The sequence below is a fragment of the Hippocampus bargibanti genome, linkage group LG15 (genome assembly GCF_051943395.1).
Source record: "Hippocampus bargibanti isolate YZ-2025 linkage group LG15, ASM5194339v1, whole genome shotgun sequence".
In the NCBI taxonomy this organism is placed as follows: Eukaryota; Metazoa; Chordata; class Actinopteri; order Syngnathiformes; family Syngnathidae; genus Hippocampus; species Hippocampus bargibanti.
In genome coordinates this window covers 6,968,642-6,982,444 of record NC_142748.1, presented here as the reverse complement: position 1 = coordinate 6,982,444, position 13,803 = coordinate 6,968,642, and the positions used below count along the sequence as shown (strand labels likewise).

Here is a 13,803-nt window from a genome sequence, read left to right as displayed (position 1 = left end):
CGTCAGCAGAGGGTAGTAGAGAGTTTCTGGTACAGTTTGTGGAAAAAGCGCGCGAGGTTATCAGCCAATCAGAAAAGGCCACCACGGGTGGAGAATAAAGAGGGAGTGAGAGGCTTTGTTGCCGCCATTTCGTGTACTGCTAAGACACTGCTCCAGCGCTACACAAGCGCGAGTATTTCTACCTTCATTCACGTCGGCATCGAATCGTTCTTGATTTCAAAACCAGCCGCGTCTTGTTATTTTCCAGCCAGAAGGTCCCACGAATATTTTTTGTTTGTGGGTCCAAGTTTGGTTACGTCGAGAAAATGAGCTACGGAAGGCCTCCGCCAGACGTCGAGGGGATGACCTCCCTTAAAGTGGACAACCTGACTTATCGGACCTCGCCGGAGACGCTGCGCCGCGTATTTGAGAAATACGGTCGCGTGGGCGACGTGTACATTCCCCGGGATCGGTACTCCAAGGAGAGCCGTGGCTTCGCCTTCGTGCGCTTCTTAGACAAACGCGACGCCGAAGACGCAATGGATGCTATGGACGGAGCGCTGCTCGACGGGCGTGAACTGCGCGTGCAGATGGCCCGTTACGGCCGGCCGCCTGACTCCATGTACAGCCGGAGGGGAGCTCCACAACGACGGTATGACGAATACGTCGATTAACGGGTTGTAAAAACTATTCTAAAGTTGTTAAAATACATCAAAATTACCACGCGCTCAGATTGGGTTTCCGGTTCCGCTTTTTTTAACGTATAGACTACGTGAGATGCCGCCATTTTGTTTTGCTCAACACACGTGCATCTAGCTTCCACGTAGTTTTGGTTTCAAACAAATTGTAATTTTGCTATTATGATGTTGAAGTTATAATATTGTTCTGCAAACTAGTCGCACTGTGCATTTATTTCGATTTAAAACTGTTTGCAAGTGGCCCAAATATCCTGTGACTGTAAAGTGTCCTTGAGAGTTTTGAAAGGTGCTTTAAAATGAAATGTATTATTATTATAAAGGGCCTCAGGAATTACTGTTTTAATTATGACGACAATTTAGGCTCAAACAGGATAGTTATTTTGTTCGTGTGCCTGTAAAGTGTCAATGTTTCTCTTTGCAGACGTTCAGCGAGCCCTCGTCGCCGTAGGCGCAGCCGTTCCAGGAGCAGAAGCCGCTCACGATCCAGGAGTCGCCCGCGATCCAGGAGTCGCCGTCGCTATTCCCGCTCGAGATCCCGCTCCTACTCCCGCTCGAGATCCCGCTCAAAGTCAAAATCCAAGTCCCGAACCCCACGGCGGAGCAAGTCCAAGTCTCCCTCTCGGTCCAGATCAAGGAGCCCCGCCTCTAATCACGGGTCCAGATCCAGGTCCAAGTCCAAGAGTCGACCCAAGTCTCCTGATGACAACGGAACAGAGCCATAGCTCAAAGTTGGATGCAACACGGTATTTAGTGGGGTGGGTAGAATATCATGAATTCACGTTCAGCATTTGGCATTCTGCTTTCTTGAGGTTGCTCATTTAAATTTTGTACAGGCAAAAAAGTCAGCAGAACTATCTCTATTTTAGTGTTAAAAAATCAAGAATAATTTGGCTCTAAAGCACGCAAAATAGAGGGTTTGAATTGGACTAATGTGAGTAAATATGGGTGTGCTTCACTCCATATGTTCACTTAATGTGAAATTCTTTCCTCCAAGCTGCTGAATCCTGTTTTCAAAGAGAGGAGGAGGAGATGGGGGTGTGGCAGTGTGAGAGCAGTTATAGTGTGTGAGCCGCCCAGGTCAGCTGCCCGTTGCTGGGGGGGGTGACGGCTGTTTGGTCGGGAGCAGGTCACCCAGGCAACGCTTGGTTGCTCAGGAGCAGGTCGTCATGGCGGCAGTGCTGGGCTGTGAGTTGGTGTTTGAGGTGGTGAGGTATGTTCACGGAGATTAAGGGCGGACCCCCACCCGCCGCCTGCGCTTTGCCCCCGCCCCTGCCTCTCAACCCAAAGGTTTGTTTGAAAATGACCCCCCAGCGCCAGAATCCTGTATAAAACTAGTCTTTGGGAATGTGGTACCACGGAAGGTGCGTAAACATACATGAGGCGTACCTGGAATTTGTAAAGACAGGGTCAGGGGTTACGGTACATTTTTTGAGATGTGCTCTTGCTAACTGAATGTTGTGTTTTGTTGCAGATCTCTTGGATGATTGCTTCGCCCCCGAGGACATCGGGAAGTGTCTCGCCGTGTTCAAAAAGACTCCTTTTGCCATTGAAAGCAGACTGAAAGGTCATTTGGAAATTGGTCTAAATATTTTCTAAATAGCTCATTTTGCTCGCGCTACCTAAATAACATGTCATGTTCACAAAGTTTGGCATCTTCAACTAAATGTGTGATTTATTTTATTTTTTGATTTCCTTTTTAAATGACTATTCTGGAATGTGTCCTCTGAAATACAACAATGGATTTTTGATTCATGGAAGACCTTGTTGTATACTCTTTGTCTTGGCAGGAGGTTGTCGATTTCAAATATCGGTTTGTTACCCCACTCAATTCGACAAACATGCTGTATGTTAATCAGTCTGGCTTCATTCGTCTTTGGCATTTTTTTCCCCCTGTCGCCTCTTTCTGTCTGGTTAAAATTGCTTCCTTTGATTCTAACCCTCTTTCTTGTGTATCTTTTGTGCACTAGGCGCAGTTGTGTAGCAGTTGAGTAATGCTGGTTAGCTGTTAAGATGCGGTGCAGTGCAGTGGTGACATGGTGTGGCGTGTTGCGGTGCAGAGTGGCCCGGTCACTGATCCGGGGCGCTCGACCCTCCGCTGCTGTTTGCCGGTTTGTAAGCTCACAGGTTTTGCAGATCATCCACCCTCCTTCCTTGTCCCTGTTCCCTCTTTGGTATGTGTGCTGTAAAGCTCTTTCTCCATCCTTTGTTTCCTCCTCCCATGTCTGGTTCATCACTTTTTTTGGGGGAGGAGTCCAGTGTGGCTCACAGTCGCAGGGTTGATAATGAAAAAAAACGAGCAGTTCTGACTGCCTCATTTGTGGTAGCATTCCCCGTTGATCTCTGTTCTCATTTTCTTCAGGTGAATAAACGTATTTGTTGAAAGTGTTGTTTTTGTCCTTTATTTGTTGACCAGAGTGCAAGCTCAATTACAAATTTGCCTTAGGGTGTGCAGCTTTTCAATAAAAGATGATTCGATTAAATTGGTCCAAGTCACACAACAATTCAAGAGCAATACAGTTTCATTTGAAATGATTTGGCGCGACCACAATAGATTTGTAATTGTTTCAATAATGTAAATGGCATTTCCTATTATGAAGAATAGCACCCAGAGTAGATGAAATATTGAAGCAATTAAGTGATCTACAAATGGGTTGACACTTTTTATTAAGCCTTATGTAGGTTAATTCCTTTGGGTGGTAGTGCAATTTGAGAGTATATGCGTTTTACATTTTAGGCTGGGACAAATGCGTCATAGAGATACGTGCAGTTTGGATATCACTTGTTTATTGCACGTCTATGGATTTATGTCTAAAGAAAATGCTGTGAAATGGGGGTTGGACAGATTTAAAGCCAGATTGAGTAAAAAAAATAAAAATTAATACATTACTCACAGTACCAGAACGTCATATAGTAATTTAATTATAAAATGAAAGGGTGCTTTTGCCTTGAAGGCCACAAGAGCGTGCTAAAGAACAGATACTTGCATAAGCCTTCCTCTGTCATGGAAACTAGTGTAAACACACCCGGAAGTATCCTCCTCACACCAAGGGAGCAACTTCCGCTGAACTCTGCTTGACTTCCTTTTTTTTCGTAAGTCACCCTGTGCCTACACGGGTGCTGTCACGATCTATCCATCCACGGTACATTCTAGACACTCGTCCGTTGATGCGATTAACACCGAGATGACGAATCTTGCACGTTGAACGTCGCCAATGGAAGGGAGGGGGCGGTGCCACGTGACGTCAGACACTGACAGCTCCTCTTGCTTGATCCAGTCAACGCCGCTCGTTAGGGAGCTTCCTGGGGGAGATTATACCCTCGAAGAATCGCCATGGCTGCAAGTGGAACCACGCGAGACTATTAAAAAAAAACAACTAAAATATATCAGCTATGGATTGGACTTTCATCTTATTTGCTGTCATCTTCACACTGCTCGCCCTGGTGGTCGCGACGTCGCTGCTTAACGGTTCCCCCCGGTCGCCTTCAACCGGGAATTACCCAAATGGACCCATCACGGACACTGTCAGAGCAGTCGAGACGGATGCAAAGCAGAACGGCTACTTACCGGATAATTCCAAACAGGAGACCGCGGAGAAAGTGGCAGAGGGGGGCGATTGGTGCGAGATGAGCGGGAGCTCCCACGACCACTGGGATGTGGTCAAATCTGTACTGTCAGTGAGTGTCCTCCAGCTACATTTGTTTGTTGTGTTAAAGTGTGAAACATTACGTCACTCTCTTAAGCAGTTTACCTTCTCCTGTCACTCCGTCCTGGCCAAGGAGCAAAGAAAGTTAGCTGTGTGTCAACTTGTAAATAATCTACATCAATCACTGGACATTTAAAAACAACTTTTTTTCCTACACGACCATATCTTGTACCCCAAAGTCGACTATGAAACAAAGGCTGGCAATGCACATTAGACATCAACTTTGACTCGGATTCCATTTATATGACATGGGTCCCAATTAATAACAAAACATCGATGCACATTAGAAAGACATCATTGGTTAAAGGGTGTAAAATAATGTATTTTTTAGATTCGACGTTAAAAAAACACAATTATAAGAAATGTGTTCTAATATCTAGGGGCATTTTTTAATATAAATTTGTTGGGAAAATAATCTTAAATTGTAGTACAGTATTGTACAATACATTACAATGCAATGTTTTTCCGGCCTCTTTCGGCTACGGAAATTCGAAGGGGCCAAACTTAGTCAACGTAGTTTCTCGACATCATCACGTTAATATTCAGTTAGGTGCTGGTCACATTGTATTAGTTCACTTGTTTAATTATATACATTGTACTTTTGAACATACATAACAAATGAGGTTGTAATCAACACAATAATTTGATGAGAAAAATCAAAGATTGTTTTCAAGTCAACTGTCCATCATCTCAGCAGGGATCCTGAGCAACACCATCAGCATCCACGCTAGGTGATGCCACTCTCTGTCTCATCGTTTCACACAGGAAGAGGCTGAAATGTGTCCCGCCAACAAGGAGCTGGAGACCGCGCCAGTCACGGTAACGACCCCACCCGAGCTCTCCTCCTCCTCGTCGGCAGCGTCCAGCCTGTCCGTGCCGCGGCCGGACTCCAGGCACGCCAGTTTCGACTCGTCATCCGAGGCATCGTCGGGTCGTGGGCGGCGCTCCTTCATCGGGCTCTCTGAGCAGGAGCTCCTAAAGTGTGCTTTCTCTTCCCCTCAGACTGATGGAGATGCAGAGAGCCCGGACATCAACGGTGAGCCCTAAATAGATATAAAATTACTTATGTACTCATTTTAGAATTAATTCATTAACCAAATGTCTTTGCAGATAAATCGGAATTCAGCACCAGTAATTCCTTGAAGTACGTCCCCGGAAAGTCACGCTCCCATCACATGGAGATGATGATGTCCAAAGATGAGCTAGAAGAGGAGCAAAGGTCAGTTCAAAACGTCATGTAACCCTCAGCTTGCTTTCTGGCCGCATTTCACTCATAGCTTTCCACTGTTAAGATGCTGTCAAATGGGGGTTGGACAGATTTAAAGCCAGATTGAGTAAAAAAAAAAGTAAAAATAAAAATTAATACATTACTCACAGTGTACCAGAGCGTCATATACTAATTTAATTATAAAATGAAAGGGTGTTTTTGCCTTGAAGGCCACAAGAGGATGCTAAAGAACAATTTGGAAAAATACGATTAATGGAAGTGGTGCAACAAAGGGCAATTTGGTAGAAAGTAACAATGGTCGTTAACATGGTTGGAACCGTGATGCCGCAACCTGAAGATCATCACCTGCTGTGTTTTATTATATTTTTTTTTATCACCCTCTCCCCCAGGGTGCAGCAGGAGCAGCTGGCTGCAATCTTCCAACTGCTCAAAGATAACACGGAGACATTCGGCGAAGTCTCCGAGGGTGACATGGAGGAGCAGATGCATCTTTACTCCATCTGAGGAGGAAGATAGACAACGACGACGTCACATGTGCTGCCTTATCCTGCCGAGCGAAACACCAGCATACTTGTGTGACAGTATTCCAGCAAACGCATTTTTGTTGTAACCTACCAGACCCCCAAAAAGTGGTTGCTTTTTCGGTTGTTACCAAGCTGGACTTAACGCAGCACAAAGCCACCAAGAGCAGCGTCCAATATAAACGTGATTCCCCCGTGTAACATTCCGCTGTCGTGTGATAAATAAAAACTGGACACACTGATGGAGTTTGAGTGAATGTGACCGGGTGGTCCTCTCGGTGCAAGGTGACATGTCCTCGAGAGTTTTGAAAGGCGCTTAGAAATTAAATTAATTATTATTATTATTATTATTATTATTATTATTATTATTATTATTATTATTATTATTATTATTAACATCTGGGCACTTCTTCATTTTACGTCTGTCGTAAAAGTCAAGACCGCCATATTTGGTATCTTTTCAGCACTCGAGCATTTTTCCGAAAAGCAGTTTAGTGTAAACAAATACTACAAAACAACAAAGTTATTGTAAAAAAAGAGCTTTAATAATTGTAAAATCAATATCCTATCCGGACAGAAAAATAAAACAAATAATGTTAACATTTTATTATTATAATTTATTATTATTTGCCTTTCCAGCAGCTCATGTATTTTTGTTTTTCTAATTTCATTCCTTTCATCACTTTGCTGCTGTGAAATGTAAATTTCTCCACTGTGAGACTAATAAAGGCATATCCAATATCCAATATATTAGATTGATAGAACTACTGAATCGTGTCAAGGATATAAAATGTTGTTTGTTCGTCCGAGGCATTTAAACCAGTCGAAGATGACCCATTTGGTCAAATCTATTGCCAAAAAATGGGATGAGGAGAGAAATCACACCTGTGACATGGTGAGTTGATATTCATGCTATTATGTCGTTCGACCAGTCGGGCCAAAACATTTCATTACATTGATTTTTTTATGCCATCTTCGTTCCTTTATAATTTGCCTTTTAATGCGGACACGTTAGTCATTCAGATTGGTCTTTATTCCAGGTGAACTCGTAGGGCTTGATGACAAGAGATCATCTAAGGTGCAGTTATCTAATTACTGTTATTTTCAGAGGCTCGTAAAAAGCCTTGTAATTTTCTTTGCCAATCATGACTGCAAGCTGGTAATGAGGAGCTGGTAGTAACTGCATTCCAGCATGATTATGTGTTTGTTCCAAAGAAGCGAAATGAATAAATAAATAAAACTAAGAAATGACACGAGTGGATTAAAGGCTTTGTATGTGGAAGGTTTCACATGGGGTGTGACAAACTGAAACTCCTTTTCTGTTTTCTGTTCTTATTCTTCTTTTCCTTTCGTCTTTTCCCTTCAAGGGGTCGCCACAGCAAATCGGTGTCCTCTATCTTGAGAGGTTTGATCCACATTTCTGTTTTGGCCAAGCTTTTACGTCGGATGCCCTTCCTGACACAACCCTCTGTATTTATCCGGGCTTGGGACCGGCACAAGAACACATATGTCCCTTTGTGGCTACAGAACTTTCTGCTTTCTGTTCATTCAAACCAAAATGTCGCGAAGCAATTTGACTCAACGCAATTTGTTATTTCACAGTCAGTAAAAATGCATTGTGTTAGCCCAGGTAAGAAAGTAAACTACAAGTATGTTGTATTTCTTGATTGCCTTCTCTCAGATAAATAAAAGTGTCACAAGTAGTGACAGGTGCGTGTGTCAATCATCAATTAGTTGTGTAATTGTAGTATGACCCAATGGTAAAAATATATATATTTTTAAGCTATAATGAACCCTCTGAAAGAACGCATAACTACAATGACAGCTCTGAAAGAAATATAAGGTTATGGATTCGTAAAAATACCAATGATCTTTGTTTGCTTGATGTGCAACGACAATGTGTGGATGTTGTGTGTGTGTGTGGAAAAGTGCCGAGTTGAGGAAGCCCTTCCCATTTTGTGGTTGTGACAGAATACTTTTGAATGTGCCAGCAACGGAGCCAAAGCAATAATGCTTCTGGCCGAGTAGGTGACGGTATGGCTTACCACACATCCAAAATTTTTGTTTGGCTGTTTATTATTTTCGTCGCCATTGTCATTTTTGTGTTTTTTCAAGAAAATTTGACAGTGAACAAGTAAGTTTTTGTTCTTTAAAAAGTTTATTTTCAGTTCAGATCTATTCCAAGAAGTTCGAGAGCGTCGCTGATTCTGTAGGGTGCCAAAAAAATCTAATGGGAAAATTCACCTTACAATATAACTAAAATCAAATGCGTTGTTACTACTAACTCCTCATTTTAAAACCAAAGAAAGCAGTGGCCAATTGAAATAAAAAAATAAGCAAAAAGGAAATCAATACCTTCATTTTAAATCTGCGTTCCTGCGCAAGAACAGCAACAATTTACCAAATGATGCGTCACATGATTTCCATTGATCGGAGCGAATGCATTCATTGGTCTGAATTCTAAATACACGACAAGTGTTGGTTGCACTTGAAACACTGTATTAAAAAATCATTGAAAAGTCTGTTTTTTATTTTGCTGACGTTTTCCCACTGTCCAAATTTGGATACAAAATGTTAATGCAAATGTGAAAATGCCACGGCATTTACCGCGTGCTCCTCATTTGGCAAGTGATGAAAGCAAGGCATGAAACTCGATTTGACTTATTGAACACTTTTCAGCCATTTTTAAGCATTGATGACGACATCTTGACGGAATTCGACTGCGGGTCACGTAAACTTTTTTTTTGTGTCGAATAAAAACAATGGGTTTCTTTCCACATTCCAAAAACACGCACGGCCGGTTGTAAGAATGCGCTAAATTTGTCCTAAGGTGTGATTCCTTGCTTTGTTTTAGTGCCTTGCAATTGGCTGCCCACCAATTTACGGTTTGCCAATCAAGTAAACAAAGAAAATGGATGCATGGACTGATAAAAGTATTAATTGCTCTGGTTTCTTTTCCAATACAGATGGATCAACCTCTCCGGAAATGTCGATGCTCTCATCTCAAAACAAGATGGCGCGGAAGAAAATGCCACCATGCGCACCACATTAAATGGCAATTCTTATACAACATTCACCTCATCGCCCGTCACGGAGTTTAAACGGCTGACAGAAATCACGTCCACGCCTACCGTCGTCCCTGAGACGCCCATTCCCATCCTCTACAAAGCTAACTTCTCCAAACTTCCCATCTGGGATTTTGAGGACGAGTACAACCAGGATGCTCTACCGGGAAACAGAGTAAGTCCACGAGGGCATGTCGGGAAAACAAAAATAACAGCTTGAATTTCCATTCGTTACACCCCACTTTAGAGATGCCCGCAATCTCTGAGGAATTCCAAGGATGAGAACTTCCGGAAGGCTTTCCTTCCCAATATTCGCTTGTTCATGAACAACAAGCTCAATATGAGCGAATGGAACAGACTCTCTCATTTCAACAGCCCTTTTGGTTTCATGGAATACGCTTATGACGGTACGTCTCGGTATTTCCACTTATCATTTCGACATATTCGACTCCTAAAAATGAACAATAATTCGCCTTTTTTTTTTTGTTTTTGTTTTTGTGCAGACGTTATATCCTCAGTCAAGTTGATCCCCAAACCAAGAGAGCCCCTCCTCTTGCCAAAAGTCGGCGGTGACGGTTGCATTCGGTGCGCCGTGGTGGGCAATGGCGGCATCCTGAACGGTTCCAAAATGGGGAAAGAAATCGACGCGCACGATTATGTGTTTCGGTAAAAAAAAAAAATGGAATACTTTGACAATGGTGTTAAAAACAAGCTTTGAAAGGCGCTTAAAATGGAATGTATTATTATTATTATTTCCATTTTCTCCATTTCAGCTCTTTGTTCCAGCTTCAGCTCTTGTTAAAGTGCTATATAAACCAATATTGCATTGTATTTTGGACAGCTGCTCTCATTTCAAGCTCATATAACTCCCATATAATTTAGGAAATAACTCTTTTTTTTTTCTGATGAAAGAAGACAATCTAAGTTTTCTTATGCTGAATTGAATGTTGATGGAGTCCTAAAACTCAATATTCTATGGTTCCTGAAATTCAAGTGATAATGACGAGAACCCTGTCACTGTAGTGGACACATTTCTGCACATCGTCTGGCAGTGAATGAGTTTAAATCCAAACAATTTCCTCTCATGAAATCCAATTCAGAAAAAGCTCATACAAAACAGCAGTAGGACACAGTGTAATGTGTTTTTTTTCCTGTCATTTTTATCTCTAAAAAAAGATGATTGACTAACACCAATTAAATATGTGTCAGAGTCAACGCCGCGATTACCAAAGGCTGCGAGGACGACGTGGGAGAAAAAACATCAGTTTACGTCCACACGGCTTATTCCCTCATGGCGTCTAGAAATCATTTTCTGAAGAGCAAACAGATGTATGCCCCCCACGACCGGGTAAGACAACCTTCAACTTCATTTATTGATCATATCGTACGTCGTCGGTCACTCATGGACGACATTTTTTTCATCCAGGGCATCAAATATGTGATGATTCCAGAGGGCATGAAGGACTTCCAGTGGTTACAAGGACTTATCGATGGACCGAATATAAAGCTTGGCCCGTACAAAAATGAACGGTGAGAAATATCCTGACATGAATGCGTTGGGAATTGTTTGCGATCAATGATGTGACGTGTTAAAATTGTCGTCATTCTGATCGCTTGTAATAATCCTTCAAATACTCTATTATATTATACTCTACATCTATTTACAGCCGTAATTTGATGAAATCTCACGAAAAAGAAAAATATTTGGAATAAAAGCATTGATGCATGCTGATTTCAAGCAAGACATTTTAATTTCTATAACTATTATGTGAGAAAAATGTACCAATGGTCATTTCCTCGCCCCAATGTCCAACGAGTTTTATTTATTTATTTATTTATGTATTTATTTATCCATCTGTTTCTATATGTATTATCTAGTTTCATTTATTTTTCATTATTTACGCATTTATTTATCTATTTTTGTTTACCTTTATATATGTATTTATTTATTCATCTGTTTATTTATTTATGATCTCGTTTCATTTTTATTCATCTATTTATTTATATCATTTTTTTATTTATTATCTAGTTTCATGTATTAATCTATTTTCATGCATTTTATCTGTTTATTGATTCATCTGTTTGTTTATTTATTTAGTTTCATTTATTTTTATTTATTTATTTATTCAACCGTTTATTTATTATCTCTTTTCATTTATTTTAATGTATTTATTATTCATCTGTTTATTTATTTATTATCTAGTTTCATTTATTTTTATTTATTTACCTATTAATCCGTTTATTTATATGTATTCATTTATCCATTTGTTTATGTATTTATTTATTATCTAGTTTCATTTATTTTTATTTATTCATGCATTTATCTATTTTCGTTTACTTTTATGTATGTATTTATTTATTCTTCTGTTTATTTATTTATTATCTAATTTCATGTATTTATCTATTTTTATGTATTTATTGATTCATCTGTTTATTGATTTATTATCTATTTTCATTTATTTTAATGCATTTATCTCTTTATTCATCTGTTTATTTATTCATTATCGAGTTTCGTTTATTTTTTTATTTATCTATTAATCGGTTTATTTATTTATATAGTTATTTATTCATTTTTGTTTATTTATGATTGCGTAATAATAAAAAAAGTTGTAAAATAAAAATGACATTTTAATTGATACTTTGTTGCATGATTGTTTATTTATTTATTTATTATTTTTATTTTCACAGGCCTCAAAGATATTACTCAGGGGAGTACGACGACAAACGCTTTTACGTCCTGCATCAGGACTTTCTGCGATACGTGCGCAACAGGTCAAACTTCATATATTGAATTATTCTTCATCGTGAAACTGTTTTTACTACAAACTTATTTTCTTGTCCCTTTTCAGATTTTTAAAATCTCCCAACCTGAATAAAACTTTCTGGGAAATAGTCCGACCGACCAACGGTGCTTTTACAATCTTCTTGGCTCTTCACACATGTGATATAGTCAGTTGCTCTTTTTTTTTTTGTTTTCATGACCCCATAATTAAATATCTCCAACATATTTTCCTCATCCATTTTTTTTCTACCCAAGGTTGACGCATACGGCTTCATGACGAGAGACTACGCCAAATACTCCAACTATTATTTCCAGAAGAATGAGAAAAGCCCCGTGATTTTTTTCATCAATCACGACTACCATCTGGAAATGAACACCTGGGAGAACCTGCACAACAGCAAAATCATCCGTCTGTATCAAAGAAAAGAAAAAGAACCCTCTCCAAAAGGGTAACTTGGGGTAGAATAGTCAAAACGGTTTCACTTTTTCCTCTGATGACTTACTAACTCGTCATCTTTTTTTCTGTGGGTGAGCAGCGGTAGCCACACGCACCAGCGTTCACTCAACCAAGATGTAACTCAAATAGATAGAAAGCTAGCGAGCTAGCTAATAGAAGATAGATCATAATAATAACACATTACATTTATAAGCGCCTTTCAAAACTATCAAGGTCACTTTACAGTCAAGTTTTTCTGTGGGTGAGCAGCAGCAGTTACACGCACCAGCGTTCACTCAACCCGGATGTAACTCAAATAGATAGAAAGCTAATTTAAAACAGATTCTTTTCTTACAGTGTATTGTAGGTGTTCAAATACCTGACATCTTTCGGCGTATACTGTCACGGATGTTGTCCGTCCATCAAAAAACTGTCTGTAAGAAAAGAATCAGTTTTAAATTAGATATCAAGTAGACAGGATGAACTTAATACAACTATCACGAGATAGAAAGCTAGCTAGCTAATAGAAGATTAATGATGATAGCAATATTGGTTCATAAAGCGCTTTAACAAGAGCTGAAGCTGGAACAAAGCGCAGATATGGAAAAAAAATAAAATTAATAATAATAATAATAATAATAATACATTGTATTTATAAGCACCCTTCAAAACTATCAAGGATATAGCTAATAGCTAGCTAGCTAATTAGCTAGATAGCTAACTAGCTAAAATAAAGCGTCACGAGGCCACGCCCAAAACGGGGTGATTTACGATTACTTTAGTATTTCAGGAAGGGGGATTGTCCCATCTGCAAATTTTCTCCAGGCTTCTCATTCTCCAAAGTTTTAACTTATAAACAGACCATAATAGTGTGTCAACGTCAAAATATTTTTTTTTTCCGTTTGAAAATCCGCTGCAGACTTTCTAATCAACAGGAGAGGTCACTGCAGGATACACACGCAAAAATGTGGGTAAAACATTTTGTCCAATCTACGCAAGATATTTTTAAAAGCCTTCACATTAGGCATATTTCTATCTTTGAGGTGTTGTGAAGCTTTATATAATCATCTAAAAAAATCCTACATGACATTTCTAATCCAAAATTGTGAAGTGTCAGTCAATTGCAAAACATTTGCATTCAAAGTCACTTTATTACTTGATATGTTTCTTTTTCACACGAAAAAAATAGTTGTATCTGTTGCTTATGTTGAAAAGCTAACGACTGAAGAATGGGAAAAGGGAGAACTTATCTCAGGGTGATATAAAACCAAGATAAAATGTTGACTTTTCAATCGTTTTTTTTTTGACAAAATGGCTTCATCATGTCAGCTTGCATATGTTGCAGCATTAAAACCAATGTTGTGGATTCAATGAGTCCAGGAAATACACA

At 39.8% G+C, this 13,803-nt stretch overlaps 3 protein-coding genes across 12 annotated transcripts; all 3 read left to right on the top strand.

Annotated features, from left to right (window-relative positions):
• Positions 1–115: 115 nt before the first annotated feature.
• On the top strand, positions 116–3,059 carry srsf2a (serine and arginine rich splicing factor 2a). 8 transcript variants are annotated; one of them, XR_016117627.1, is made up of 4 exons: positions 116–631; positions 1,099–1,420; positions 2,149–2,241; positions 2,645–3,059. XR_016117627.1 is itself a non-coding variant. In XM_089015931.1 (3 exons), the coding sequence occupies exons 1-2, from the start codon at positions 306–308 to the stop codon at positions 1,397–1,399; spliced, it is 627 nt and encodes a 208-aa protein (XP_088872057.1). In that variant the 5' UTR covers positions 116–305; the 3' UTR covers positions 1,400–1,420; positions 2,149–3,059. The 8 variants fall into 8 exon arrangements, 5 of the variants coding, with proteins under 5 accessions (XP_088872057.1, XP_088872056.1, XP_088872054.1 ...); XR_016117626.1 differs by having other exon boundaries at positions 1,099–1,432; XR_016117625.1 differs by having other exon boundaries at positions 1,099–2,241.
• A 340-nt stretch (positions 3,060–3,399) lies between these two features.
• Positions 3,400–6,372, top strand: mxra7 (matrix-remodelling associated 7). 2 transcript variants are annotated; one of them, XM_089016201.1, is made up of 5 exons: positions 3,400–4,352; positions 5,147–5,302; positions 5,384–5,417; positions 5,492–5,600; positions 5,999–6,372. In XM_089016201.1, exons 1-5 carry the CDS (start codon positions 4,068–4,070, stop codon positions 6,111–6,113), a joined length of 699 nt encoding a protein of 232 aa, XP_088872327.1. In that variant the 5' UTR covers positions 3,400–4,067; the 3' UTR covers positions 6,114–6,372. The 2 variants fall into 2 exon arrangements, with proteins under 2 accessions (XP_088872327.1, XP_088872326.1); XM_089016200.1 differs by having other exon boundaries at positions 3,416–4,352; positions 5,147–5,417.
• Positions 6,373–8,126: 1,754 nt separating this feature from the next.
• Positions 8,127–13,801, top strand: LOC148887380 (alpha-N-acetylgalactosaminide alpha-2,6-sialyltransferase 2-like). 2 transcript variants are annotated; one of them, XM_089015469.1, is made up of 9 exons: positions 8,127–8,264; positions 9,097–9,370; positions 9,443–9,602; positions 9,699–9,861; positions 10,405–10,543; positions 10,622–10,725; positions 11,884–11,967; positions 12,045–12,144; positions 12,233–13,801. In XM_089015469.1, exons 1-9 carry the CDS (start codon positions 8,167–8,169, stop codon positions 12,428–12,430), a joined length of 1,320 nt encoding a protein of 439 aa, XP_088871595.1. In that variant the 5' UTR covers positions 8,127–8,166; the 3' UTR covers positions 12,431–13,801. The 2 variants fall into 2 exon arrangements, with proteins under 2 accessions (XP_088871595.1, XP_088871596.1); XM_089015470.1 differs by having other exon boundaries at positions 12,045–12,103; positions 12,233–12,361.
• The last annotated feature ends 2 nt before the right edge of the window (positions 13,802–13,803 follow it).

Excerpts from the sequence above, each read along its gene's own strand:
- srsf2a (XM_089015931.1), top strand. The coding sequence starts at position 306 with ATGAGCTACGGAAGGCCTCCGCCAGACGTCGAGGGGATGACCTCCCTT. Across the intron at positions 632-1,098 it reads AGGGGAGCTCCACAACGACG|ACGTTCAGCGAGCCCTCGTC; the intron begins GTATGACGAATA and ends TTCTCTTTGCAG.
- mxra7 (XM_089016200.1), top strand. The coding sequence starts at position 4,068 with ATGGATTGGACTTTCATCTTATTTGCTGTCATCTTCACACTGCTCGCC. Across the intron at positions 5,418-5,491 it reads AGAGAGCCCGGACATCAACG|ATAAATCGGAATTCAGCACC; the intron begins GTGAGCCCTAAA and ends ATGTCTTTGCAG. Across the intron at positions 5,601-5,998 it reads GAGCTAGAAGAGGAGCAAAG|GGTGCAGCAGGAGCAGCTGG; the intron begins GTCAGTTCAAAA and ends CCTCTCCCCCAG.
- LOC148887380 (XM_089015469.1), top strand. The coding sequence starts at position 8,167 with ATGGCTTACCACACATCCAAAATTTTTGTTTGGCTGTTTATTATTTTC. Across the intron at positions 9,371-9,442 it reads ATGCTCTACCGGGAAACAGA|AGATGCCCGCAATCTCTGAG; the intron begins GTAAGTCCACGA and ends ACCCCACTTTAG. Across the intron at positions 12,145-12,232 it reads CTCTTCACACATGTGATATA|GTTGACGCATACGGCTTCAT; the intron begins GTCAGTTGCTCT and ends TTTCTACCCAAG.